Raw genomic sequence first — 26,960 nt, forward strand, 5'->3', positions numbered from 1 at the left:
ATTTGAGCACATTTGTGGTTTTATGTAAATTTTAGGATTGTTTTTATACTTCTGTAGAAAATGCCACTGGAATTTTGTTAGGGATTGTATTAAATCTATAAATGGCTTTGCATAGTATGGACATTTTAATAATGTTATTCTTTCAATCCATGAACAAGGGATATCTTTCCATTTATTTGTGTCTTTAATTTCTTTTATCAATGTTATGTAATTTTCAGTTTGGAGATCTTTAACCTCCTTGGTTAAATTTATTTCTAAGTATTTTATATTGTTTTCCATAGTATTGTAAATGGGATTGTTTTCTTTATTTCTCTTTAGATAAGTTATTGTTAGTGTATAGGAATGCTACTGATTCTGTATGTTAATTTTGTATGCTGCAACTTTATTGAATTTGTTTATTAGATTGAATAGTTTTTTGGTGGAGTCTTTAGAATTTTCTCTATATAAAATCATGTCATCTTCAAGTAGAAATTATTTTACTTCTTCCTTTTATTTGTTCTGGTGCCTTTTATTTCTTTTTTCTACCTGGTTGCTTTGGCTAGGAATTTCTGTTCTGTGTTGAGAAAGAATGGTGAGAGTGGGCAACCTTGTCTTGTTTTTGATCTTAGAAAAAAAGCTTTCATTGTTTCTCCATTGAGTATGATGTTAGCTCTAGGCTTTTCATGTATGGCTTTTATTATGTTGAGGTATGTTCTGTACCCATTTTATTAAGAGTTTTTATCATGAACAGATTGAGTTCTGTCAAATGTTTTTTCTGTGTCTTTTGAAATAATCATAGGATATTCTTCTGTCACTATATTAATGTGGTTTATCACATTGATTGATTTGCATACATTAAACCATTCTTGCATCCAGAAAAAAAAGAAAGGGGAGTCCAGGTCTCTGAAGGAAGGACCCCCTCCATACTGCCAAAAATATATACTGTAAATCTTTCTGCCAGGATTTACCAAAGGAACATATGGCCTTTTAACAGGATGATTATGAATTGGGGGAAAAATAATCAAACATTTCAGGGAGTACTGAGCACTGCTTATGGACTGACACTAATTCCAGGACACTCAAAGTGTTTCTGGGGTCTACCAGTCAGAGTGGTGGTTTATGTAAGTCAGGTGATCAATGGAGTTTTAGATCAGGTCTGTCTCACAGTGGGTCCATTAAGTATCCAAACTCATCCAATGGCTATTTCCCCAGTTCCAGAATGGATAATTGGAGTAACTGGCAGAATGCCCACATTGGTTATTCTCAGTAACTGGCAGAATGCCCACATTGATTCCCTGACCTGTGGGGTGAAAGATATTTACCTAAGAAAATAGTAAACCAAAGGCAATACCACATTCCTGGAGGGATTTCTGAGTCTAGTGATGCCATTTAGAACCAGAAGCATGCAGGTATGATGATTCCCACTACATCCTCATTCAATTCACCTATTTAGCCTGTGTAGAACACAGATGGATCTTGGAGGATAACAGTTTATTATAAACTTAGCCAGGCGGTGACTCTAATTGCAGCTATTATTGTAGTTGTGATTTCATTACTTGAGCAAATGAACACATACCTTGGTACTTGTTATGCAGCTATTGATCTTGCAAATGCTTTTTTCTCACTAACTGTTTGTATAACCACCAGAAGCAGTTTGCTTTGAACTGGCAAGGCCAGCAATACATCTTCACTGTCCTACATCAGAGATATATCAACTTTCCAGCCCTATGTCATAATTTAGTTTGTGAAGATCTTGATCAATCTTCCCTTCTACAAGACATCTTAAAGTTCTATTACACTGATGACAATAAGCTGATTGGACCTAGTGAGCAAGAAGTAGCAACTACTCTAGAATTCAGGGCTTCCCTGAGTGTCCCTGGGCTCCAGCTTGAAGCTCAGTAATTTTCATGCAGTTTCCTGAGGCAAAGCCTTCTCTAAAAGCACTTCTATCCCAACCCATTATTTTTTAAAATATATTTTTATTGAATTCAAAGAGAGGAATGGAGAAACATCAATGATGAGAGAGAACCACTGATTGGCTGCTTCTTGCACGCCCCCTACTGGGGATCGAGCCCACAACCTGGGCATGTGCCCTTGACTGGAATCAAACCTGGGACCCTTCAGTCTGCAGGCCGACGCTCTACCCACTGAGCCAAATCAGCTAGGGCCCAGCCCATTATTTGCAACCTGGAGCCAAACTGCCATCACTCATCATCATAACAGGGCCCAATACAAAGGGAGATTATTAAGGGAATCTGAGGATAAACCTTCAACAGGAGACCAGTCTATTTCTTTAGACCCAAAAAGATAAAAGGATGGTTTAAACTAGAAGGGGTTTTTGACACCATGCCCATGAGCAAAAAAGTGTGTATGTGATTGTATGTGGAGGGTGTGGAGAGCGGGTCCTTGCCAGTACACACTTTACCCTGTAGATCTTCTGATGTACTTCATTCCTCTTTCACTCCCCACCTTTCCCAGATACTCCCATTCTTCACTTTTGGATAAGCTAAACTGGGGAGACCTGGGGGCACTGACCTCAAAGCCTCAGTACCAAACTGTTTTTCCATGTTCGCCATTAAGACCCAGCTCTGCAGATGAGACCAGACTGCTGACCTTAGTATAACAACAGCTAACAGTTTTAAGCACTACTTGCCAGCAGTGTGATCAAAATATACAGGTTACTCTCCCTCTAATCCTCAAAATAATCCTGGAAGCATTTTACCAAAGGGAAAATTGAGGCCCAAGGAGGAATAGTAACTTGCCAAAAGTCACATATCTAGTGGGCAGCCAGCAGAAACAGGATTTGAATCCCTTTGATCTAACTCCAGAGCTAACACTAACTACTGCAGCAGCAACTCTGCCTCCCCGTGGAAACAGGCACCCTTCACTATTCACTTTGTGTGCTTGGTGGGAAATCTGGAGAATGAAAGTTTCAGACTAAACTACAAAATGTCGCTTGGCCATATAAGGTCTACTCAGGGCAATCAATACAATCTGAGTGGGGAAATAAGTCTGTGATGTCACAGGCTTTGGGACCAACCAACCACAGGTGAAACCTTTCTCTCTCTCTCTCATCTATTCCCTCAGTCTCACAAGCTCTCTCTGCACATAGTCTAAGAGTCACAGCTTTTTTGCAGCTTTGCACCCTCTTATGGCTCTCCTGGGACAGGAAGGTCAGAAACTGCTCCAACATGAGTAGCTCTAAGATCTGCTTCATGGTGTGCATCTCAGGCCAAAGCCACCGAACCATGGCAAAGCTCCAGGAGCCACCTAAGGGTTTCTCCAGGGGCCAACGGCAGAACCCACAGAAATGCAGATAGGAGGCCTCCATGCTGGACCTTTGGTCAGCAGGGTCAGCTCCTGGCTCCAGTTGCAGGAATATCTTCAGTTTCACAATCAGGAGCCCTTTTTGCTCCTGGGAGCCCAGGTCAGGCCATTGTCAGACTCCTGGATCATTTTGGCCTTGAAATCAACCTCAACTGCAGGCAAAGTTTCCCCTAGCACCTCTTGCAACATTAAACAGCATGTGCAAGAGTCAGTGTTGCCGAGGCTTCATGTCCCAGCCCATAAACCCAACTCTATCCCTGGTGGAGCTGTTTCCAATACTTTGGCTTCTGTGGGTTTGGAGAGGTGATGCACCTACCTGCTTATATTATTTCCATCAGGGTCCATGAAAAGGCACAATGGCAGATAGCTCTCTACTCTCTGTCTTAAACCCATGCAGGACTGGATGCTGCTCTCACACAGGAAGTACAAGCACTAAAGTTTGGTGTCCAAAAACCAATAGTACTGGCTCCAAACCAAAGTGATGACAACTTTACCAAATGACAACATAGCATCTGACTGCCCTACAACTTACCACTGACCACCCGGGTGGGAAAATCTGACTCCAGGAGTGGGACCAGCAAGGGACCAATTGGAAGACAATAGAGGTGGGGCATCAGACAAACCTCAAAACCTGAGAACCCTCTGGTGGTAGCTGAAAGGTGAGAGGAATAGAAGGGTTAGGTAGGTGGACGCTCTGGTCTTTAAGAGAAGAAAATACAAAGTTAGATCAAGGCCATTATGAGCTGTGAATCAAAGAATAGAGTCACAAAGAAAGCTTATTAAAATGGAAATTCTAGCCCTGGCTGGTGTGGCTCGGTTGGTTGGAGTGTCATCCAGTACTGTGAATTCTAGAACTATGGCAAGATCCAGTGCCTCAGAGTGTTGTGATGGGTCCCAGAAATATAATTTTTAAACAAACTCTGCCTAGAAATTCATCCTACATATAGAGGTTTGAGAATTACTGGGCACATCATAACAGATTTTCAGGAGGGCAATGTGGACTTCAAGAAGGAATTTATCTGCTGAGATGAACTCCCCATGGTCAACCCAGGGCCCAAATTTAATAAATAATAAGAGCTTACCAGCTATTTGCCGACAGGGGCTTCCTCAGGGGAATTCAGACTGAACTCTGAGCTTCCAGCACATTGCCTGGTTTATGCCATCTCAGTCAACCACTACAGGGAAACACTGGTTTCCTCTTTTCTCCTGTGGACTGAGAACTGCCCTATCCATTCAGAACTTCATATTTGGATACTTCAGTTACATAAAGCAGACACAATTGAGAACCTGAGCAAGAACTTTCACTATAAAAGACAGCCTCCCCTTTGTCTCAGTGGAGCAAAATAGAAGTTGCTACCTAAATCTGTGTCTCCTGAGCTGCAGCTCCTTTTGGGGCAAATAAAAGCCTTTTATTCTTTATCACAGTCTAAAATTTATTTTGGTTTACATTCCCAACCGCTCCTAGTATTCTTGAGCTGAAGGTAGAGAAGCCCTGGCTAGGATCAAGAACGTGACAGGCCCCACCCAACCCCCTGGGACTTAGAGGCCTCTAAGACCGGAAATGGAATCCCTTCCAAAGAAAAGCTCCAGCCCCTCTAACGTCAGCAATCTTCTATCCACACCCCCCACCCGCAGGGAAGGGTGGCCTGCGGCCTGCTGGGAGTTGCAGTCCGCTGCGTGGCCCCACGCCTGCGCATTGGATACTGCACCAATCGAGCTGGGAGAGCCGTGGGCGCCCAGGCGGTGAGTCCCGGTGCGTCCGGAGGGCGTGGCCGTCCCTGGGGCGCGGGGAGTGGGGCTCCCTTCCCGTATGGGCTACAAAAATTTGCAGCCTCCAGGCCTGACCTGGTGGCGGGCCCCTGTCCCGCCTGGGTCCCCGCTGCCGCTCCTTGAGACCCGGCCGGGCCTTCCCGGGGGTCCTCTGGGGCTGGCGTCGCCCCTCCAGGAAGCGAGACATCTACGCCTGGAAGAGCGCTGGGGCCGCGCCCTTGCCACCAGCATTCGATTTTAAACCAGCTTTTAGATATTTAGGGACTTGTCCCCCTATCATTTCCCCTAGTGCCCTCTTTTCACGACGCCCAGTGCCTCTTTCCGCACACCTCTCTATCCACGGCCCGGTGAGCGCGGGCTCATTCCGGAGGGTTTGGAGAGAAGCCATCAGCCCCGAGGGGAAGTGAAGTTTTCATCCGGAAGGGCGGATGGGAGAAAACCCGGAGGGTCAGTTCCGTGGGAGACGTGGGGTAAGGTTTGGGTCAGTAAGGGAAGAGCTGCCCAGCTGTGAGGCTGGAGTCCACGAAAGGTGGGTCCCCAGACTAAGCCGTCAGGGTTCCTGGATGCCCTCCAGCGATCCTTAAGTACCTACTCAGGGGAATAGAAGCTTTCTAGCAACGAGTTCTCGCGAGCAGAGCTGTCTCTTGGCCGGGCATATTGCTGTTCCCTTTCCATCCAATTGGATCCGTCAAAAGCAATTTTATGAAGAGGATGTTACAAAGAGGCGCAGGGTGTCATTTAAGAAACTAGCCCAGGGATGAAATGGGAACAGAGTGAAGTTTTTGAGTGACCAGGCAGGAAGAGATTCAGGGTTTTGTTGGTTTGTTTGTTTTGTTTTGTTTTCCCCTTGATCGCGTCCAGGAAAGGAGACCGGTATGTGAGCTGTGTGGGTAAATTCAGAGAGGACCCATAGCACACGGGCAGGTACCAGTCTTCACACCTTTGCAGACATATATGTTACCACCTATGTGACCTCGGAGATTGCACTAAGGACATTTGGATGTTTTTAGACATGAGCATTGCAGGAGTCTATAGTTTCTAACCTCATCACCATTTCTCTCTGGCATTTGCTATGGTTCCTGGGACATGCTATTCAGTCCTCTCAAGCCTCAAGCCTCAGTGCCCTCATCTGTATTCAGGACATAATACTAGTACCCACCTCCTAACATTGGTTGAGGGCTAACTGGCTTAGAACAGCACCTGGCACTTAGCATGCTGAACATGATAACTGTCCTTCATTATTAATGCAGACCAGATTCCTGATGGCCTGCCCTGTGCAGTGTATTTTTCTCATGAGAAAGCCACTTGGAATGCATTGCATGATGAGGTTCATGGTGATGTTGGCTGAACTACACATACCTGAAGTGGAGAAGAATGAGGGATTGATGAGTTGCTGCCTTTGCAAGGCATGGCTCTCCCTAAGATGCCGGTGATTGAAGGTGACTGAGGGTTACTCAAAGCTAGGTTAACTTTCAGGTTTGCTCACCTCTATTGTAAGTATTGCTCCCTCGTATTTTTTCTTTGGCTTAGCTATATTCAGAAACACAAGAAAATTGTTACTAGACTAGGAGTGAAGATACAGGCCACCAGATGTATATGGGTTCATTTAAGGGAAGAGATTCTTAGCCCTGGGTCCAGGAATTCTAGAAAAGAGCTGTTCAGTAGAACTTCCTGCAACAGTGTCTACTGAGCATTTGAAATGTGAACAATATGAATAGGAAATTGATTTTTATATTTAAATAATTTAAACTTAAACTGCCACATGGGACTATTGTCTACCATATTGGACAAAACAATTCTAGAGGATCTTGAAGTTTTAGTGAACTTTTTGAAACTGGATGTAGAATTTGAAGTGCTATGTGTATTTTTCTAGGAAGTGAGTCCATTGCTTTCATCAGATTTTCAGAACCACTGAAAATATTACAATCTGCTATTTTAGAGCTTTGCTGAAAAGCAAGCAATTAAGGGAGATAAGAATGCCCTGTTAACCACTGCTCTTTCTCCTTTCTCATTTGACCTTTCCTCAGCTTTAGATCCTCCACCCAAGAAATATACAAAGAAACAAATTGGAGTCTGAGACTTTAGGCCCAGATAAATTGGACACTGCGGGAAGGGGGCAATGGCTGTTGCCCTGGGTTGTGCAATCCAGGCCTCCTTGAATCAGGGCTCGGTGTTTCAAGAATATGATACTGACTCTGAAGTCTTCCGTCAGCGCTTTAGGCAGTTCCAGTACAAAGAAGCAGCCGGGCCTCATGAAGCTTTCAACAAACTTTGGGAGCTTTGCTGTCAATGGCTGAAGCCAAAGCTGCGTTCTAAGGAGCAAATCCTGGAGCTTCTAGTGTTGGAGCAATTTCTAACAATTTTGCCCACAGAGATAGAGACCTGGGTGAGGGAACATTGCCCAGATAATAGAGAAAGAGTTGTATCACTGATAGAAGACTTACAGAGAGAACTTGAGATACCAGAGCCACAGGTAAGAAAAGAATTTGGGATCTGGGTAATTATTCTAAAAGAAGTAGCAGACACATCTGTACTAGATCAGTCATTTTGTCTTTTTGTCCCAGGACCTCCCTGCAGTGATTTTTATATTTTCCTTTTGTTGGAATCAGCAAATGGGTCAGTGATTCTCAATTATTAAACCAAACTCTTTAAATATTTGGTCGTGTCCCTTTTACTGTCCTATAGATAGTATAATCTACTTATATACACAAAATCAAAACCATCATATAATAAGTGCTCAGTGGTTTGTGAGCCAAAAACAGCCCAAGGTCTGTTTTTATACAGCCCATGAGCTAATAACGGTTATTACTTTTTCAAAGTGTTGTTTTTAAAAAAAGAATAGGCAACAGACCAACATAACCCAGAAAGCCTAAAATATTTACTATCTGGTTCTTTCCAAAAAGGTCTGCCAACCATAAGCCAAGTAGGGTTTAGAAGTAATATAAAAGAAAAGGAACATAGTGTCTTATAAACTAATGGGCATTTCAGCATTCACATGTCTGGACTTGAGCATACTAGAAGACCTCATGAAGTTGTCAGATGCTTGCCTCACTGCACAGACTTGCTATGAAGGCAACAAGCAGAAATTCAGACCAATATAACTCAAACGCTATAAATGGTGTTGCTGCTGGTCATGTGATTTTCCAAAATGACAAACAACTTTGGTTAATCTGAACAATTAGTATAGTATTTCTTTGATTTTCAAATTATTGCTTTCCTAGAAAAGTTAAGTCAAGCTAACATTTGCAAAAATATTTTGTGATTATATGACCAACAAGGTGAGGTTCTTGACAGATTCTTTTTACCTATATGAATATTTGAGGGGGACACTCCAAAGTTGGTAAGGACCTGGAACAATTCTGCACTGAGTGCATTATCTATACTCCCATCTCTGCCCATTAACATCAATGATGAGAGAGAACCGTGGATCGGCTGCCTCCTGCACGCCCCCCTACTGGGGATTGAGCCTGCAACCCGGGCATGTGCCCTTGACCGGAATCAAACCCAGGACCCTTCATTCCACAGGCCAATGCTCTACATACTGAGCCAAACCAGCTAGGGCTATTGGGTTGATTCTTGTATGTGCCTTGACCAGGCATCAAACCCGCAACCTTGGTGTATTGGGACAACACTCTAACTGAGCTACCTTACATTATCTATATACTCCCATCTCTGCCCACTAAATTCTGATAGCTATCACCTACTACAATATCTAAAATAACTCCTGGGGGTGGTGGCCCTACCCTCTTTCAGAACCACCTAATAAAACCTGTTTGGGGCTTGCTATAGCTGAGCACAGGACAGCATCTTTGGAGAAGGGAGGAAGTGCTTCTAGTTAGCCATTAGTGGCACTGGAGTCTTGTGTGTTGATGGGATTCTGTGGTTAGCCTGAATGAACAGGATTCTTCCAAAGTTTCCTGACCCTAGGATAGAATAGTTTATAGTTTCCCTTCCTTTCTGTGTCTCCTTGTTTGGCTTACCACATGAAATTTTGTCTTCATGCAGTCTAATCCTGCATTGCCAGTATGATAGGCACCAGCCAAAGGTGGTTCTTGAGCACTAGAAATTTGGCTAGTCCAAATTGGGATATGCTGTAAGTATAAAATGCATACCACATTCAGAAGACTTAAGATGAAAAATAAAGTAGGTGAAATATATTATTAATAATTCTTCATACTGATTACATTATGAAATTGTGTTTTATATATGTATATTTTGTTAATGCATATTATATTATTATATTATTATTTCTTTTATTTTTTTTCATATGACCACTGGAAAATTTAAAATGACTTTGTTAGCTTGCATTATATTGCTCCTGGGCACTGATGGTCTAGATATTAGAGTGATGGGTTCTGGCATTTCCCCCAGATTGACAGGCAGGAAATACTCTTGGAAGACCTCGCAGCAGTTGGAATGGCAGACATACCACCAAACATCCACGTGGAAGTACCTCCACTCCAAGCACTGGGACCTGTCCCCGAGGCCCCGGTCGCAGATGCGTGGATCCCACAGGAGCTGAGCTATGGTGCTGCTGGGGAAGGCCAGTCCTTTCTGGACCCTGGTAAGCCAAAGATTTTATTTCCTTTCCTTGATTTCTTTTTGAGAACTCAGGAGCTATCCAGGGTTTGGTTTGGTTAGAAACACGGAATAAGGGATGAAAATGGATAAAGAGTAAGTGTGGAAACATCTCTCTGAGAATAGCTAGCCACAAAACACGTTAGATTAACCTGGATTCAAGAAGTTTATTTTTCACTTTTTTTAGTGCAATAAACATAATCATATATTAACTTCTTAACTATTTTTGCATGTACATTTCAGTGGTAATGAATATATTTATAATGTTGCGAAACCATCACCACTACCCATGTCTACAACTGTTTTCATCTGTAAAACTGAAACTTTGTACCCATTTACACAATAACTGCTCATTTCCACCTCCCCCCAACCCCTGAACGACCATTTAAATTTTTGTCTCTATGAATTTGACTACTCTATGTACCTCATATAAATGGAATCATATAGTGTTTGTCTTTTAAAGACTGTCTCATTCACTTAGTGTAATGTCCTCAAGGTTCATTCATGTTGTAGTATATGTCAGAATTTCTATTCTTTTAAAAGTTGGATAATATTCTATTGTGCATATATGTTATATTTAATATATCCATTTTTTCATAAATGTATATTAGGTTGCTCTTATGTTTTAGCTGTCATGAGTAATGCTTCCCTGAGTAGGGGTGTAAATCTCTTTGAGACCCTGCCTTTACTTCTTTTGGGTATATGACCAGAAGTGGAATTGCTTGATCATATGATTATTCTATTTTTAAACTTTTGAGGAACCATCATACTGTTTTCCACAGTGGATGTACCATTTTACATTCCCACTAACAGTGCACAAGCTTTCCAATTTCTCCACATCCTTGCTAACACTTGTTATTTTCTGATTGTTGGTTTTTTTTTATAGTAGCATTCCTAATGGGTGTTAGGTGGTATCTCATTGTAGTTTGTTTTGTTTTTTTTTAATCCTCTCCTGAGGATATGTTTTTTATTGACTTTTAGAGAGAGAGGAAGGGAGAAAGAGAGAAACATCAATATGAGAAACATCAATCAGTTGCCTTCTTTACACGCCCTGACCGGGTATCAAACTCACAACCTAGGTATGTGCCCTATCTGGGAATTGAACCTGCAAACTTTTAGTGTATGGGACAATGCTCCAACCAACTGAGCCACCTGGCCAGGGCTAATTGTAGTTTTGACTTGCGTTTTCTAAATGATTAGTGACATTGAACATCTTTTCATGTGATTTTTGACCATGAATATATCTTCTTCTTCTTTTTTTTTTTCTTACCAGTCTGGATGAACACACTTTATTTAGTTTTTGTTGTTTTACATTTTTATTGAATTTATTGAATTTATTTTATTGAATATACATTTTTATTGAATTTATTGTGACATTGGTTAATATAATTATATAGGTTTCAAGTGTACAATTCTTAAGACATCATCTTTACATTGTATTGTGTGTACAACCCAAAGTCAAGTCTCCTTCCATCACCATTTATCTGCCCTTTACCCTCTTCTACTCTCCCCATCCCCCTTTCCTTCTGGTAATCACCATACTGTTGTCTGTGTCTGTGAGTTTTTGGGGTGTTTTTTTGTTTGTTTGTTTTGTTTTTTACTTAAAAATGTCTATTCAGTCCTTTGCACATTTTTTAATTGGGTTGTTTGGCTTTCTTTGTTGAATTTTAAAGTTCTCTTAGTATGGGTATTAATTCCTTATCAAATACTAGAGGCCCGGTGCACGAAATTCATGCACGGGGGGTGTGTCCCTCAGCCCAGCCTGCACCCTCTCCAATCTTGGATCCCTCTCACAATCCAGGACTGCTGGCTCCCAACTGCTCGCCTGCCTGCCCTCCCCTGCAGGCCTGGTCACCCCTAACAACCCTCCCCTGTAGGGCTGGTCCCCCGACAACTGCTCTCCCCTGCAGGCCTGGGTCCCGCCCAACTCCCCTTCCCTGCAGGCCTGGTCCCTCCCAACTGCCCTCCCCTGCTGGCCTGATCACTAACAACTGCCCTCCCCTGCTGGCCTGATCCCTCCCAACTGCCCTCCCCTGCTGGCCATCTTGTGGTGGCCATCTTGTGTCCACATGGGGGCAGCCATCCTTGACCACATGGGGGCAGCCATCTTGTGTGTTGGAGTGATGGTCAATTTGCATATTACTCTTTTATTAGATAGGATAGAGGCCTGGTGCATGGGTGGGGGCCAGCTTGTTTGCCCTGAAGGGTGTCCTGGATCAGGGTGGGGGTTCCCTTGGGGCATGGGGCGGCCTGGGTGAGGGGCCTGTGGTGGTTTGCAGGCCGGCCACGCCCCCCGGCGACCCAAGCGGAGGCCCTGGTATCTGGGATTTATTTATCTTCCATAATTGAAACTTTGTAGCCTTCAGCGGAGGCCTGGGCTGGCCAGGGTGTGCAGGAAGCTTGGCTTCCTCCATTGCCGGGGAAACCCAAGCCTCCTGCTCGCTCTGTGGCCACAGCCATATTGGTTGGGTTAATTTGCATACTTGTGGCTTGTGGGCGTGGCTTGTGGGTATAGTGGAGATACAGTCAATTTGCATATTACTCTTTTATTAGATAGGATATGATTTGTAAATACTTTTTGCATTCTGTGGTCTTTTTTACTCTGTTGACACTGTCTTTAGATGAACAAATGTTTAAATTTTTCATGAAGTACTGTGTCTACTTTTTCTTTTATTGCCTGTGCTTTTCTTGTCATATCCAAGAAAACATTGCCAAATGAAATGCCATTAAACTTTTGCCTTATGTTCTTCTAAGGTCTTACTTTTAGGTCTTTGATCCATATTGAGCTAATTTTTGCATATGGTGTTAGGTAAAGGTACAACTTTATTTATTTATATTTGTGTGTGCATGCATATTCAGTTTTTCCAGCATCATTTCTTGGAAAGGTTGTCTTTTCTCCATATGATGATCTTGGTATCTTTGTTAAAAGTCATTTGACCATATATTTGATGGTTTCCTTCTGGGCTCTCTATTCTAATACATTTGTCTGTATGTCTGTCTTTATGTCAGTACCAAACTATTTAGATTACTGTAACTTTGTAGTAAATTTTTGAAATCAGGAAATGTGAGTCCTCTAACTTTGTTCTTTCTTTTCAATATTGTTTTGTCTATTTGAGGTCCCCGGAGGTTCCATATGAATTTTAAAAGGGGTTTTTCTTTTTCTGCAAAAAATGTCATTTGGATTTTGATAGATTACATTGACCCTATAGACCATTTTGGATAGTGTTAACATCTTAACAATATTAAATCTTCTAATCCATGAATGTGGAATGTATTTCCATGTATGTATTCTTTAATTTCTCTTACCAATGTTTTATAATTTTCATTGAACATTTTTCATCTACTTGTTTAAATTAGTTCCTAAGTGTTTTATTCTTTTTGATGCTGTTATAAATTGAATTGTTTTCATAATTTCCAGAATTGTTCATTGTTAGTGTATAGCAATGGAACTAATTTTTGCACGTTCATTTTGTATCCTGTTATGTTGCTGAATTCATTAGAACAGTTTTTAAATAGAATCTTTAGGATTTCCATTAGATCATATAATCTACTAATAGAGATTATTTTCCTTCTCCCTTTACATTTTGAGTGCCTTTTACTTCTTTTTCTTGCCTAATTGCTCTGCCTACAACTTCCAGTACTGAGTTTAATAGAAGTGGCCAAAGTGGGCATCCTTATCTTCTACCTAACCTTAAAGAAAAAGCTTTCAGTCTTTCACAATTGAGTATGATGTTCCCTGTGTTTTTTTCATATATGCCTTTTATTATGTGGAGGTAATGTCCTTCTGTTCCTATTTTGTTGAACGTTTTTTATCATTAAAGGATGTTGAATTTTGTTTAATGCTTTTTCTGCATCAATAGAGATGATCATGTGGGTTTTTTTCATTATGTTAATGTGGTGCATTACACGGATTGATTTTCATATGTTGAAACATCTTTATATTCCAGGAACAAATGCAACTTGGTTATGGTGTATGATCATTTCTTATTTTCAATTACAGTTGACATACAATATTATATTAGTTTCAAGACATTATATAACTTAGCAAGTGTTCATCCTGATAAATATCATACCTATCTGACATAATATTATTAGAATATTGACTATATTCCCTATGCTGTACTTTACATCACAGTGACTATTCTGTAACAACCAATTTGTACTTCTTAATCCCTTCACCTTTTTCACCCATCTTCCCAGCCTCCCTCCCATCTGGCAACCATCAAAATGTTCTCTGTGTCTATGAGTCTATTTCTGTTCTGTTTATTCATTTCTTTTATTTTTTAGATTCAGTTTTTGATAGATATGTGTTTATTGCTATTTTGTTGTTCATATTTTGACCTTTTAAAAAATTCTTCTTTTTAAAGAAAACCCTTTAACATTTCATGTAATACTGGTTTGGTGGTGATGAACTCCCTTAGCTTTTTCTTGTCTAGAAAGCTCTATATATGTCCTTTGATTCTAAATGATAGCTTTCCAGGTAGACTAATCTTGGTTGTAGGTCCTTGCTTTTCATCACTGAATATTTATTGCCAATCCCTTCTAGCCTTGCAAAGTTTCTGTTGATACATCAGCTGACAGTTTTATGGGAGCTCCCTTGTAGGTAACTAACTGCTTTTACCTTGCTGCTTTTAATATTCTCTCTTTGTCTTTAACCTTTTGCATTTTAAGTATGATGTGTCTTGGTGTGGGCCTATTTGGGTTCATCTTGTTTCTGACTCTCTGTGCTTTCTGGACTTGTATATCTATTTCCTTCACCAGGTTAGGAAAGTTTTCTGTCATTATTCTTTCAAATAGGCTTTCAATTTCTTGCTGTCTCTCTTCTCCTTCCGGCACCCCCATGATGCAAATGTCGATAACTTGAAATTGTCCCAGAGTCTCTTTACACTATCTTCATTTTTTTGATTCTTGTTTTTTTTTCTTGCTGTTCTGATTGGGTGTTTTTTTTTTGCTTCCTTATAATTCCAAATCACTGATTTGATTCTTGGCTTCGTCTACTGTTGACTCCCTGTAAATTATTCTTCATTTCAGGTAGTGTATCCTTCATTTCTGATGTGATAACTACAGATTTAAAGGTCATGTGCAGGAGACAACCAATTGATGTGTCTCTCTCACTATAGTGTCTTTTTCAAGCTTTGATACCATGGTAATGCTGGCCTCACAAAATGAGTTAGGAAGTGTTTCTGCCTCTGATTTTTTTTTTCATTTCAGAAGCATTGGTATTAGTTCTTCTCTAAATATTTAATGGAATCCATCAGAGAAGCCATTAGGTCCATTTTTATTACAGATTAAAAATCTCCTTGATAATTCTAGGTCTATTGAGATTTTTGCTTCTTTATGATTTAGTCTTGGTAGGTTTTGTGTTTATAATTGTCCATTTCATTTGGTTATCAAACTTGCTGACATACTATTTTTCATAGTACTCTCTTATAATTCTTTTCAGTTATGTAAAAATCATTGGTAATGCCCCTACTTTCATGTTTATTTTAGTGATTTGAGCCTTCTCTCTTTTTTCTTAGTCCATTTAGCTAAAGGTTTGTCAACTTTGTTGATTTTTTTAAAAAAAACAGCTTTTGGTTTCATTGATTTTTTTTTCTAGTCTCTATTTTATTTATCTCTACTCAATCATTAATGTTTCCTTCTTTCTGCCAGCTTTGGGATTAGTTTTTTTTTTCTTTTCTTCATTCCATAAATTGTGAAATTATGTTGTTTTGGGGTCTTTCTTGTTTATTAATATAAGTATTTATATACAGGGTGGGGCAAAAGTAGGTTTATAGTTGTGAGTTCATGAAACAGTTTATTCTTGTATTACTATTTATTAATTTTTGAAGTATTTTCCATATGAACTATAAACCTGTTTTTGCTCCATCCTGTATAGCTATTAAATTTCCCCCTTAGCACTGCATTCATTGTGCCCCATAAGTTTGGATATGTTGTGTTTTCATTTTCATTTATCTCTAAGTATTTTCTAATTTCCCTTGTGATTCCTTCTTTGACCCATGGGTATTTTAAAACTATGTTATTTATTTTTCACATATTTGTCAATTTCCCCATTTTCTTTCTGTTATTGTTTTCTAACTTCATCCTGTTGTGGTATATCTATCTTTTGAAATCAATTGAGAGTAATTTGTGCTCTAACATATGGTCTACACTGAGTGGCCAGATTATTATGATCTCTGAACGCATAATATTCTGGCCACTCAGTATATATATATCTATTAGAGGCCCGGTGCATGAATTTGTGCATGGGTGGGGTCCGGCAGCCTGGCCAGGGGGAGGGGACATGGGCGGTTGGCTGGCCTGCCTGCTGGTCGAACTCCTGGTCGAGGGGATAATTTGCATATTAACCTTTTATTATATAGGATATACACTGAGTGGCCAGATTATTATGCATTCAGAGATCATAATAATCTGGCCACTCAGTGTATATCCTAGATATATAGGGTATCCCCAAAAATGTATATACACACTTTGAATAATTATAAAGGCAGTGTTAATTAAAATACATTTTATTTTTTAAATTGAGCTGTCAGCTGTAAAAGTGTGTGTACATTTTTTGGGATATGCTGTATATTACCAATGGGGAGGAACTTCTATCATTTTGCTATTTGTTTTCTATATGTCTTATAGCTTTTTTGTTCCTTATTTTCTACATTACTTCTTTTGGGTTTAGTTGATTGTTTTATATCAAAATGCTTAAATTCCTTTATCATTTATTTTTGCATTTATTGTATGGCTGTTTTCTTTTAATCTGTAATCAAAGTGGTTTCCATGGAGATTACACTTAACATCCTAAAGTTATGTTCTAATTTGAATTTATAACATCTTAATTACAATAACATCCAAAAACTCCACTTTTTTACAGCTCCATCCCTACTCAGTTGTTGATGTCACAAAATTACATTTTTATAGAATATGTGCCCCAAAACAAACAAATAATTATTTTAAATGCATTATTCTCTTAAATTATATAGAAAGGAAAATGGTGAGTTACAAATAAGTTACCATAATACTACACTTAGACTAATAATTGTGTTTTTAAAAATATATTAGTCATTTAAATCATATAGAAAACAAAAAGTGGAATTATAAATCATTGTTACAATAATACTAGATTTTATAATTGTCTACCTATTTACCTTAATTGAGATATTTATTTCTTCATGTGGCTTCAAGTTACTGTCTAGTGTCCTTTTTATTTCATCCTGCAGGACTCCCTTGAGCATTTTTTCACATCAGGTCTAGAGGTAATGAACATCCTCAGCTTTTGTTTATCTGGGAATGCCTTAATTTCTCCTTCACTTTTGAAGGACAGTTATGCTAGATATAGGATACGATTCTTGGTTGACAGTTAATTTATTTTAGTACTTTGAATATGTCAGCCCACTGCTTTCTGACCTCCAAAGTTTCTGATGAGAAATCTGCATATTTTCTTATTAAGGCTCCATTGTATGTAATGAGTTTCTTCTCTCTGCTGCTTTCAAGATTCTCTCTGTCTTTGACTTTTCAGAGTTTGATTATAACAAACCTTGGTGTGTGAGTCTCTAAGTCCATCTTACTTGGAGTCTGTTGAACTAATTAAATGTTTGTATTCATGTCTTTCTTCAAATCTGGGAACTTTTCAGCCATTATATCTTCAAATATTAGCTAGTAATATTATATCTAATTATAAATCTTTCTGCATATGCATTTCCATTCCCCATGTTAATTCGCTTAGCAACAGTGCCAGGTAGGAAGATCACATGTAATGCTGAGAAATACTATTGCTCTTGATTTTAATACTTTCCAAAGCACAGTAAAGTCTAGTATATTTAACATGTGAAAGATAGAATGAATTTAAAAAGTAAAATATTGCCCTAGCTGGTTTGGCTCAGTGGAGAGAGCATCGGCCTGCGGACCCAAGGGTCCTAGGTTCGATTCTGGTCAAGGGCACATGTCTAGGTTGTGGGCTCGGTCCAACGTACAGGAGGCAGCCAATCAATGATTCCCTCTCATCATTGATGTTTCTATCTCTCTCTTCCTCTCCCTTCCTCTCTGAAATAAATAAAAATATTTTTAAAACTAAAAAGTAAAATATGCCAATTAGGAGTAGAGGAAACTACCTCTTTCTCATCACTCTTAAAGTGATATATTATGCTTTTCAAAATGATGTAGCACTTACTATTCCATAATTTAAACATTAATTCTACTTTTACTGCTTTTTTAATAAAAGTGAAAACATAATGGATATATGACATGAAGCACATCCTATTTTAGGATGAGTGGAAAGAACAGCTTGCTGGCAGAGTGGAAGAATAAATTTTAAACTAATGGAAATAAGTCAAATGATTTTATATTAAAGTTTGGAATATACTCTCTATAAGCAAAAAGTAAAGCTGTTGGTATATATGAAATGGAAATACACACACACACACACACACACACACACACACACTTCTTTATCCATTCATCGGTCAATGGACACTTAAGTTTTTTCCATATCTTGGCTATTGTAAATAATGCTGTACTGAATGTAAGGGGTGCCTATATATTTCCAAATTAGTGTTTTCATAATCTTCAGATAAGTACCCAGAAGAGGAATTGCTGGTCTATCTCTTTACTTTCATTCTATTTGTATCTTTGAATCTAACGTGTGTCTCCTGTAGACAGCATATAGTTGGATTTTTAAATCCCTGCCTTTTGATTGAGTTGTTTAATATGGATTATTAAACAACATTTAATCTTGTTTTGATATAATGTTCTAAAATTTAAATCTCCATCAAACTAGCTTACTAATGTTATTTTAATAATGCTAATATGTAAAGATCATTCTGCATTTAGATATCAAATCATCAGTTTCCAAACCACATGTTACTGCACACCATGTTACTGCACACCAATATTCTTTGACAGAGCTGAGGAAGGCAAAGAAGGGGTGTAGAAAAGAGGATTTGAGCTACAGGGGCTCTCAATGAGGAGAAGGGTGGTAGGATGTAAGGGGAACAACAATAATAGAAACATCTCCTGTTCTTCGATTGACAGTGAGAAACACTATTTGATGGATATTTGGGTTAATTTCAAGAGAATCCACTTCTAGACTTCAGTTGGAACAAACAAAAACTGCTTTTTTAAATATATATTTTTTATTGAGTTTCTACAGAGAGGAAGGGAGAGGCATAGAGAGTTAGAAACATCAATCAGCCACCTCCTGCACATCCCCCACTGGGGTACATGCCCTTGACCGAGATCGAACCCGGGACCCCCCAGTCCGCAGGCCGATGCTCTAGCCACTGAGCCAAACCGGCCAGGGCAAACAAAAACTGCTTTTGCTGGTTGTCAACCTACTCAATTTCCTTTTTAAAAAAATCCTTACCCAAGGATATTTTTCCGTTGATTTTAAGAGCATGGAAGAGAGAGGGAAAGACAGAGAGAAATATCGATGTGAGAGAAACATATCATCTGTTGCTTCCTGCATGAGCCCTGACCAGGGCCTCAGGCCAGGGAGGAGCCTGCAACCAAGGTGTGTGCCCTTGACTGGAATCGAACCCGGGACCATTCAGTCCATAGGCCGACACTCTATCCACTGAGCCAAACCGGCTAGGGCTCAATTTCCATTTTAATTTGAAAATCTCAACTGAAATAATTTCAGTAAACAGTTTTATAACTCCTACTTTTACCTCTCTTCACTTGGTACTCAGTAGTAGCATTTCTGTTTTAATATGCCAAAACTTTATGAAGATTTACTTCATATTTTGGCTCTAACCTAATTAAATCTATATCAAAATAGATTCAGAAGTAATTTAGGACACTGATTTCAGCATAGAATCGATTCCCTCTCCTTCCATAGACTAGAGGAGAATAGTTTTGAATTGAGCAAAAAGGATGTTCTCTCCTTTCTGTTTTCTTCTTTTAAAAGACTCTTTCACAAGATTCCAGTGAAATAATAGTAATTAAGGTAGAAGTAGATAGTAAGTGGCTATATGTCCAAGATATCAGCCTGAACTCTGGAAAAACCATTAATAACACAAACGATTATGCTTTTCACCTTTCTAATGGCCAGGATACTCAATACCAAAGCTTGATGTGAGCTTTCCATTGGAGCATAGAGAAGAAGCATGGGTGAAGGAGCTACAAGATTCCAAAGAAATTAAACAATTACTTGAATCCAAGATAGGTAAGTAATTGTTCGTTGATACTAGAGAAGAAAGAAAAGAAAAATTCATCCTTAATCAGGGTAAAGAGTTTTGGCTTCCATTTAGTAATTTCTATATCCCTACTGATGGTTTACTATAACTCTTCATTTTCTTCATGTTCTTTTCTCAGTGGGACACAGTGACATCTGCAGTTTCTGTTTCCTTCTCCTAGGTTTTGAGATCGGGATAGAAAATGAAGAAGATACTTCAAAGCAGAAAAAACTGGAAAATATGTACCCATTTCTTGTTACTTTAGAGGAGAATGCTAATCATGGTCCCATTTTGCAAAAAGATTATGTACAGTTAGAAAATCAATGGGAAAAACCCCCAGAGGATTTACAGACAGATTTGACAAAACTTGTAGATCATCAGAATCCCTCTATAGGAGAGAAGCCTGAGAGCTCTAGCTTGGAAGAACCTCTCAACCCTAGAACCCATAAGAAAAAGAGTCCAGGAGACAAACCTCACAAATGTTCTCAGTGTGGAAAATGTTTTGCCCGGAAGTCACAACTTACAGGGCACCAGAGAATTCATTCAGGAGAGGAACCTCATAAATGCCCTGAATGTGGAAAGAGATTCCTTCGTAGTTCAGACCTTTATAGACACCAACGACTTCATACAGGGGAGAGACCCTATGAATGTACTGTGTGTAAAAAGCGATTCACTCGGCGCTCACACCTTATAGGGCATCAGAGAACCCATTCTGAAGAAGAGACTTATAAATGCCTTGAGTGTGGGAAAAGCTTTTGTCATGGATCAAGTCTTAAAAGACATCTGAAAACTCATTCGGGTGAAAAACCTCATAGATGTCACAATTGTGGGAAAAGTTTTAGTAGACTGACAGCTCTTACTTTGCACCAGAGAACTCATACAGAAGAGAGACCTTTTAAATGTAATTATTGTGGGAAAAGCTTTAGACAGAGACCAAGCCTTGTTATTCATTTAAGAATTCATACAGGGGAGAAGCCATACAAATGTAGTCATTGTTCTAAAAGTTTCAGACAGAGAGCAGGCCTTATTATGCACCAAGTCACTCACTTTAGAGGACTTCTTTAATAATTATGAAAGGAAACAGGTCATGCAGAAATTGGCACTAACTCAAAAAAATCTTAACTTGAAGCAGTCTGTTTGTCTTGGAAGAATCTTTTTTGTTTGAGCTTATAAGAACAGATTTTCTTTCTTTTACTATTAAAAAACCTATCTTCCATGGCATGTGAATTCTAGAGTATCCACCTACTCTTGCAACTCTTACAACTTTACTAGATTTGATGTATTATATCTTTACAACTCTTACTTTTTAATGAAAATGTTTGTGTCCCAAGCCAACCGTATCATAGATGAAAGCATAAAACATATAGGGTAGGGTCAATATAATGAATAACCATGTCTATCTGATATATAGCAGCATCATAATTATTCTTCTGTCATTATTAAAGGTGGTTATATTAGTTTAAAGCTTTATTTGTGTTCCAAGTGGCAAGAAAGGAGACAGTGTATTTTGTTCAAAGAATAAAAATGTGTCAGGAACATATGGATAAAGAGGATTTCATTTGCCTCATAAGAACTGGGTTATTTCCATAGAATTTTTTTATGTTTAAGAAATTAAGATTTTAACCTTTTTGAATTTTGCAAAATCTGCTAATCTGCTTATTTGGCTGTTTGAGGTAATGCACTTAGAGCTGTTAATTTAATGGTTTATTTTGTTCAGAGAATGAGTAAACTCTAGATGGAAGAATCCATTCGACAGTTGAAGTCATACAATTAAAACCTGATTCAAATTAGATTGACTGAGGAGCCAGTGTCCATTGCTTTTTAATATATATATATATATATATATATATATATATTGATTTCAGAGAGGAAGGGAGAAGGAGAGAGAGATAGAAACATCAATGATGAGAGAGACTCATTGATCGGCTGCCTCCTGCACACCCCACACTGGGGGATTGAGCCTGCAACCCAGGCATGTGCCCTGACCAGGAATCGAACCATGACCTCCTGATTCATAGGTCTACGCTCAGTCACTGAGCTTCCTAGCCAGGCAGTGTCCATTGCGTTTTACTATCCTTTGGTATTCAAACATTACTCATTCTTTAATTCAATGTCTCCCTGAGTGTGTGTCATAGAACACTTAGTTCTGTAAGATATTTTGCAAATAAGGTTGGGAATCCCTGCTGTTTCCCTTTTCTAGATTCATAGTGCACATCAGCATATGAGAATCTCTGACAGGTCCTTCAGTAAAGGCAGAAAAAGCAACTCTGTTGGCTCAATGTTTTGACCCTATAACCCTTTTTCATGTACACCCAAGCAATAACCCACAGAACTAGTATTCTGCAAATATCTCTTGGAACACATGCCTTTAACATATATTTCTATAGTTATCAATATAGTCTTATTACTCCCAAGCCTAGTTATCTCCAGTCATTTGAAGGGTGTTATGAAAAATTCTTTACACATACGTTTTTATGTAATACACACATAAACATACACACATATTTTAAGGAGGTGAGGCTCACTCACTTTATAAGTTGCTCAGTGATTCTCAACCTCTTTGAATTTTACATATAATCATACACACATTGCTACTTATATAAATTTTCTCATATAATCATAGTAATGACTCAAACTCCTGTAGCAAGGGAAGAATTCTTTGTCAGTTAAAGCTGTTAATACATGAAAATATTCAGCCTAGTTCCTTGTTATAAAATACAAAAAATAGGACATTCAAGTATTTTCCCTTTATGAAGATACCAGTCATCCTTTCCTTAAACTAGAATTAGGGAAAGTATTTTTTTTTCTATTCCACTGAACGTCTTAGAAGTCATATTTAAGTATTTTGGGGGTATCTACTTTGTGCCTAACTAGTCCTGTTCTAGGCTTAATGGAAACTAGGAAACAAATTAATTCATGGATCAGGTTCATAAAGAGTATAATATGTTTAATTAAACAAGAGTTGGGAAACAAATGGAGAACAATGCAAGAGAGTTTGTATTAAGTGCCAAATCATATCAAGTGCTAAAGCTAGGATGTGTCTTTAATTATTGTCACCCCAGTCCCTGTATGACGCTGCTATAAATGTGGGATTAAAAATTGAGATCCTAGTAGCAATAAAATGTAACATGGGAGGAGTCTGAATGTAGAGATGAAAAACACTGAATGTAATGGCTTCTCTTTTCTCTCTTGTGGAATTGCATTCCAACCAGAATAGTGCCTTAGAATGAATGTGCCCAACTGCTCTGTATCTATGCAATATTTTAATAAAGTGGAAATATATATATGCTCTTTCTGCTTCAATCACATTAACTAATTGTTTGCACAACTTAGAGCTGCTTCCATGAGCAGTGGCAACAGGCACCACAATTGACTCCTGCCCCTAAGCTGGAATCACTTTACTCTCTGCATTTAATACAGTCAATTTTAGCTAGTAGGGTTAGTTGTAGTCATAATGTGAGCTACATCCTCCCCCTCATCTATATCATAAACACACCTAACTGGATTTTACAGGGTAGAGAACCATCCATTATTTATTTTGAGGCACTGAATCAAGAAATACGTGAAATAGTTATTGGAAAAAGAGATCATAGAACATTGTATGAGTGTCCCTAATTTTACTTCACAAAAGTAAGGGCAAAATACAGTACAAAAAATACAGTACCTACCTATCTTGTAATCAGTATGAGGAGCAAAAACAGTACCCACCTTATAAGTACTATGAAGATTAAATGAAATATATTTTGTTCAGGCCCTACACAGTGTAAGCTTTCAATGAATATCCAGCATATTGTGTTTTATTTTTTGTTGTTTAATGATAAAAGCATTTAAGGCTATGGACTTTCCTATAAATATGGCTTTGGTCACATTCCATAGTTTTTATATATAATGTTTGTATTAATCAGGATTCTCCAGAGAAACAGAAGCCAATATATATATATGAAGAGGTTTGTTATAGGAATTGACTCATGTTGTTATGAAGATTGAGAAGTCCCATAATCTACCATCTGCAAGCTGAAGAAAAAGGAAAGGTAATGGTGTCCTTCAGTCAAGAGGCTGAAGACCTGAGAACCAGGGGATCCGATGGTGTAACTAAGCCAAAGTCCTGAGACCTGGGCAGGGGGATGTAAATCATGAAATCTGAAAGCCAAAGAACCAGGAGATCTGATATCTGAGGGCAACAAAAGATGTAGGTCCCAGCACAAGAAGTGATGGAATTCACCCTTCTTTGTCTTTTTGTTCTATTCTGGTTCTCAATGGATTGGATGATACCCCACCCCCACATTGGTGAGGGCAGATCTCTGTACTCACTCTACTCAATCAAGCGTTAATCTCTTTGAGGAGCACCCTCCCAGACACACCCAGAAATATTTTACCAGCTCTCTGGGCTTCTCTTAGCCCAGTCAAGTTGGTATATAGGATTATTCATCACGGTGTTATTATTGATAATTTAAAACTTGATATTACTGTATTCATCAATATTCCCTCTGACCCAAGAGCTATACAATATTGCCATTTTCCACTTAATTTTTGGTTTTGCTATATTGTGATTAGAAAATATGGTTCATTCTATTTCTGCTTTTAAAGTTCATTTAGTTTTTTTAAAGACATATTTGATAAAATTTGGTAAGTATCCTAAAGACCCTAGAAAATAAGGATTCTATCTGTAAGGCACAGGTTCAGAATACAGTATTGGACCTCTCAATTAAGTTAATGTCTTTAGGAGTGTCCTTGGTGCTTATGAAGGGACAGTGACACAGAATAGATTACTCCCCATTCTGAAAACCAGAATCCTGGTATTCTCCATTCCCCTCTTAAGAGTTTTATATTTTTGACCCATTTTATGGATGTCTTATAGCAATTACTAATAGCTTCCCAGCTATCAAAGCTGGCAGTTAACGCTGGAAGGCAAAGGACCTAGGAGAGACCTAGCCTCTCCATACCAGGATGAGGAAGCTCTCCCTTGAGATTCCACAGTGGTTTGTCCTGAAAGCAGAGAGATAGTGCAACTCTGCAGCAGTGGTCCTCCTGAATCAGCAGGGATTGTTTCACAGTGTGCTGAGTAGGTTGTCTAGGCTAAAGTCAAGGTAATCAGGGAACATACAGGTGAATCAGCCCCCAAGTGGCTCACCATCAGGTTGGGAGCAAAGACATTATACTCTGCCTTCTTGCATCTGCAGTCATCATGACATTCTGAAGAGAAACATTCTGGGCACCTCCAAGAAGCTACATGATCTTTGTTCCTGATACCCTCTCTCATTTCTAGCCTAGTCATATGGGCTGAACATTCTTTTAAAGAACCAAAGCTCACACTTAAAACTTGAGCAGCCCCTGCTTCTCTAGTCCTATTTGACAGATATAGAACAGATGGAAAGGCAGCTCATCTCTTAGTCTTTTCTCAGTATTAGTAATCTGTTTACTCAGCCCCCGATACTGGAATTTTAACTATTGGGGTTGGGTGTGGTGGTAGATCCTTTTCTCACCAGAATTATGTATAGGTTATTCTTTTTTTTAAAATATATTTTTATTGATTTTTCACAGAGAGGAAGGGAGAGGGATAGAGAGTTAGAAACATCGATGAGAGAGAAACATCGATCAGCTGCCTCCTGCACACCCCCTACTGGGGATGTGCCCGCAGCCAAGGTACGTGCCCTTGACCGGAATCGAACCCGGGACCTTTCAGTCCGCAGGCCGACGCTCTATCCACTGAGCCAAACCGGTTTCGGCAGGTTATTCTTTATCTAGCCTTTTTCAGCTTGCATTGTCAGAAAGGACATCTCAGACATCTAGCAAGGCCTAAGTTCACATTTTTAAGAATCCAAAGATATTAAAATCTGTATATCTTCCTTCTGAATGAGTGAAACCCATCTCAATCCCCAACAGACATGATTTTCAAAAACAAAGTTTTATCACCAAGGGATTACCTAGAAACTTGATTCCTATATTAGAGAACCAGTTTACATTCAAAAGATATATAACTACTGAGTCACTGAAGAATTTCTTCAGATTTTTATTTGAAATAAGCAATATCAGTAGTCCGTTTTGACTCCGCCTTGCCTCTTACTGCTGCATTCAGAATTTTCTTTCAACAGAGCAATGACATATTCCATCCATGATCTTCCCTCCTGGACACTCCTATCACCATCTTTCAATATTGCCTGCATTTTGAAGTGCTATATTCTAAGGGGGAGAATGTCAGACTCACATTTCTTAAACTACTTGCTTCTTCATACTCCTGTTGGAGGCACCTCTCACAGATACCAGGGAGGTATTACCAAACAGCCCCCTGAGTCAGTGGGAGAGAGCCATTCCCAACCTTGATCCTTGTCTTCTCATATAAACAAATTTATACGAGACCTTAACTGTGTTGTGAAAAGCCAAGTTATTAAAGTAATTAAAGCATGCACCTTTACTGAAAAAGCAAAGCAAACAAACACATACATCTGGCTTATGAAGTGCAGACAGGCTCTCAGCGGATCTTAAGAGTGCGTTGGGTGGGGGTCCAAGGCATTATATACACTCCTGTCTATAAGTTTCAGAATTCTTCTGCTGAATATTTTGATACAGATTAATTCTCAGGGTCCCTTTTTACTTTGTTGTGGCCTTCCCAGAATTCATGAGAAGCACCTGGCAACTTTATCTTGCCAAGCCTTGAGACTGCTGGCTTCTCTGCTTGGGGAGTAAAACTCCACTTTTTCCTTTCCCCCTTCCCCCCTCCCTTTCTGTATTCTCTCCTTAGGGAGGTTGTTAACCATTTGCTGTCAAGTGCCCTTGGCTGGGGAAGATAATGGCTTCCTGGTTGCAAACTGGCTGCAAATTGTCCACACTGTTTGGCCTTGTTTTAACTTTCCTGTCTCAGTTTCCCTATTCCTTCTGCCCTGGAATCCTGTAACACTGTCTTTCAAAACAAAGTACCTTTACTCTTCAGCTGTACCAAAGCCCCTGCTCAGTCGGACTCCTACATAAACTGACCCAGATTTCATACTTCTAGAGAATTGAAAAGCATGAAATAAAGAAAGCAAACCACCCTTCTGAATGCATCTTTGGCCTTATCCTTCAACTGCTCCAGCTGCTGAAGAACTATGGAAGTTGAAAAAAAATCTCTTTGTTGTGCCTACAACACCTTGCATGAAAGTGATGAAT

General features: G+C 39.1%; 1 protein-coding gene across 3 annotated transcripts; it reads left to right on the top strand.

Moving 5' to 3' along the window:
• The first annotated feature begins 4,946 nt into the window (after positions 1–4,946).
• On the top strand, positions 4,947–23,488 carry ZNF449 (zinc finger protein 449). 3 transcript variants are annotated; one of them, XM_079764513.1, is made up of 5 exons: positions 4,947–5,049; positions 7,104–7,549; positions 9,448–9,640; positions 19,694–19,807; positions 19,999–23,488. In XM_079764513.1, the coding sequence occupies exons 2-5, from the start codon at positions 7,196–7,198 to the stop codon at positions 20,880–20,882; spliced, it is 1,545 nt and encodes a 514-aa protein (XP_079620639.1). In that variant the 5' UTR covers positions 4,947–5,049; positions 7,104–7,195; the 3' UTR covers positions 20,883–23,488. The 3 variants fall into 3 exon arrangements, with proteins under 3 accessions (XP_079620639.1, XP_079620640.1, XP_079620641.1); XM_079764514.1 differs by having other exon boundaries at positions 4,987–5,059; XM_079764515.1 differs by having other exon boundaries at positions 5,032–5,523.
• Positions 23,489–26,960: the final 3,472 nt, after the last annotated feature.

The sequence above is a fragment of the Cnephaeus nilssonii genome (assembly GCF_951640355.1).
Source record: "Cnephaeus nilssonii genome assembly, chromosome: X".
Lineage (NCBI taxonomy): Eukaryota > Metazoa > Chordata > Mammalia > Chiroptera > Vespertilionidae > Cnephaeus > Cnephaeus nilssonii.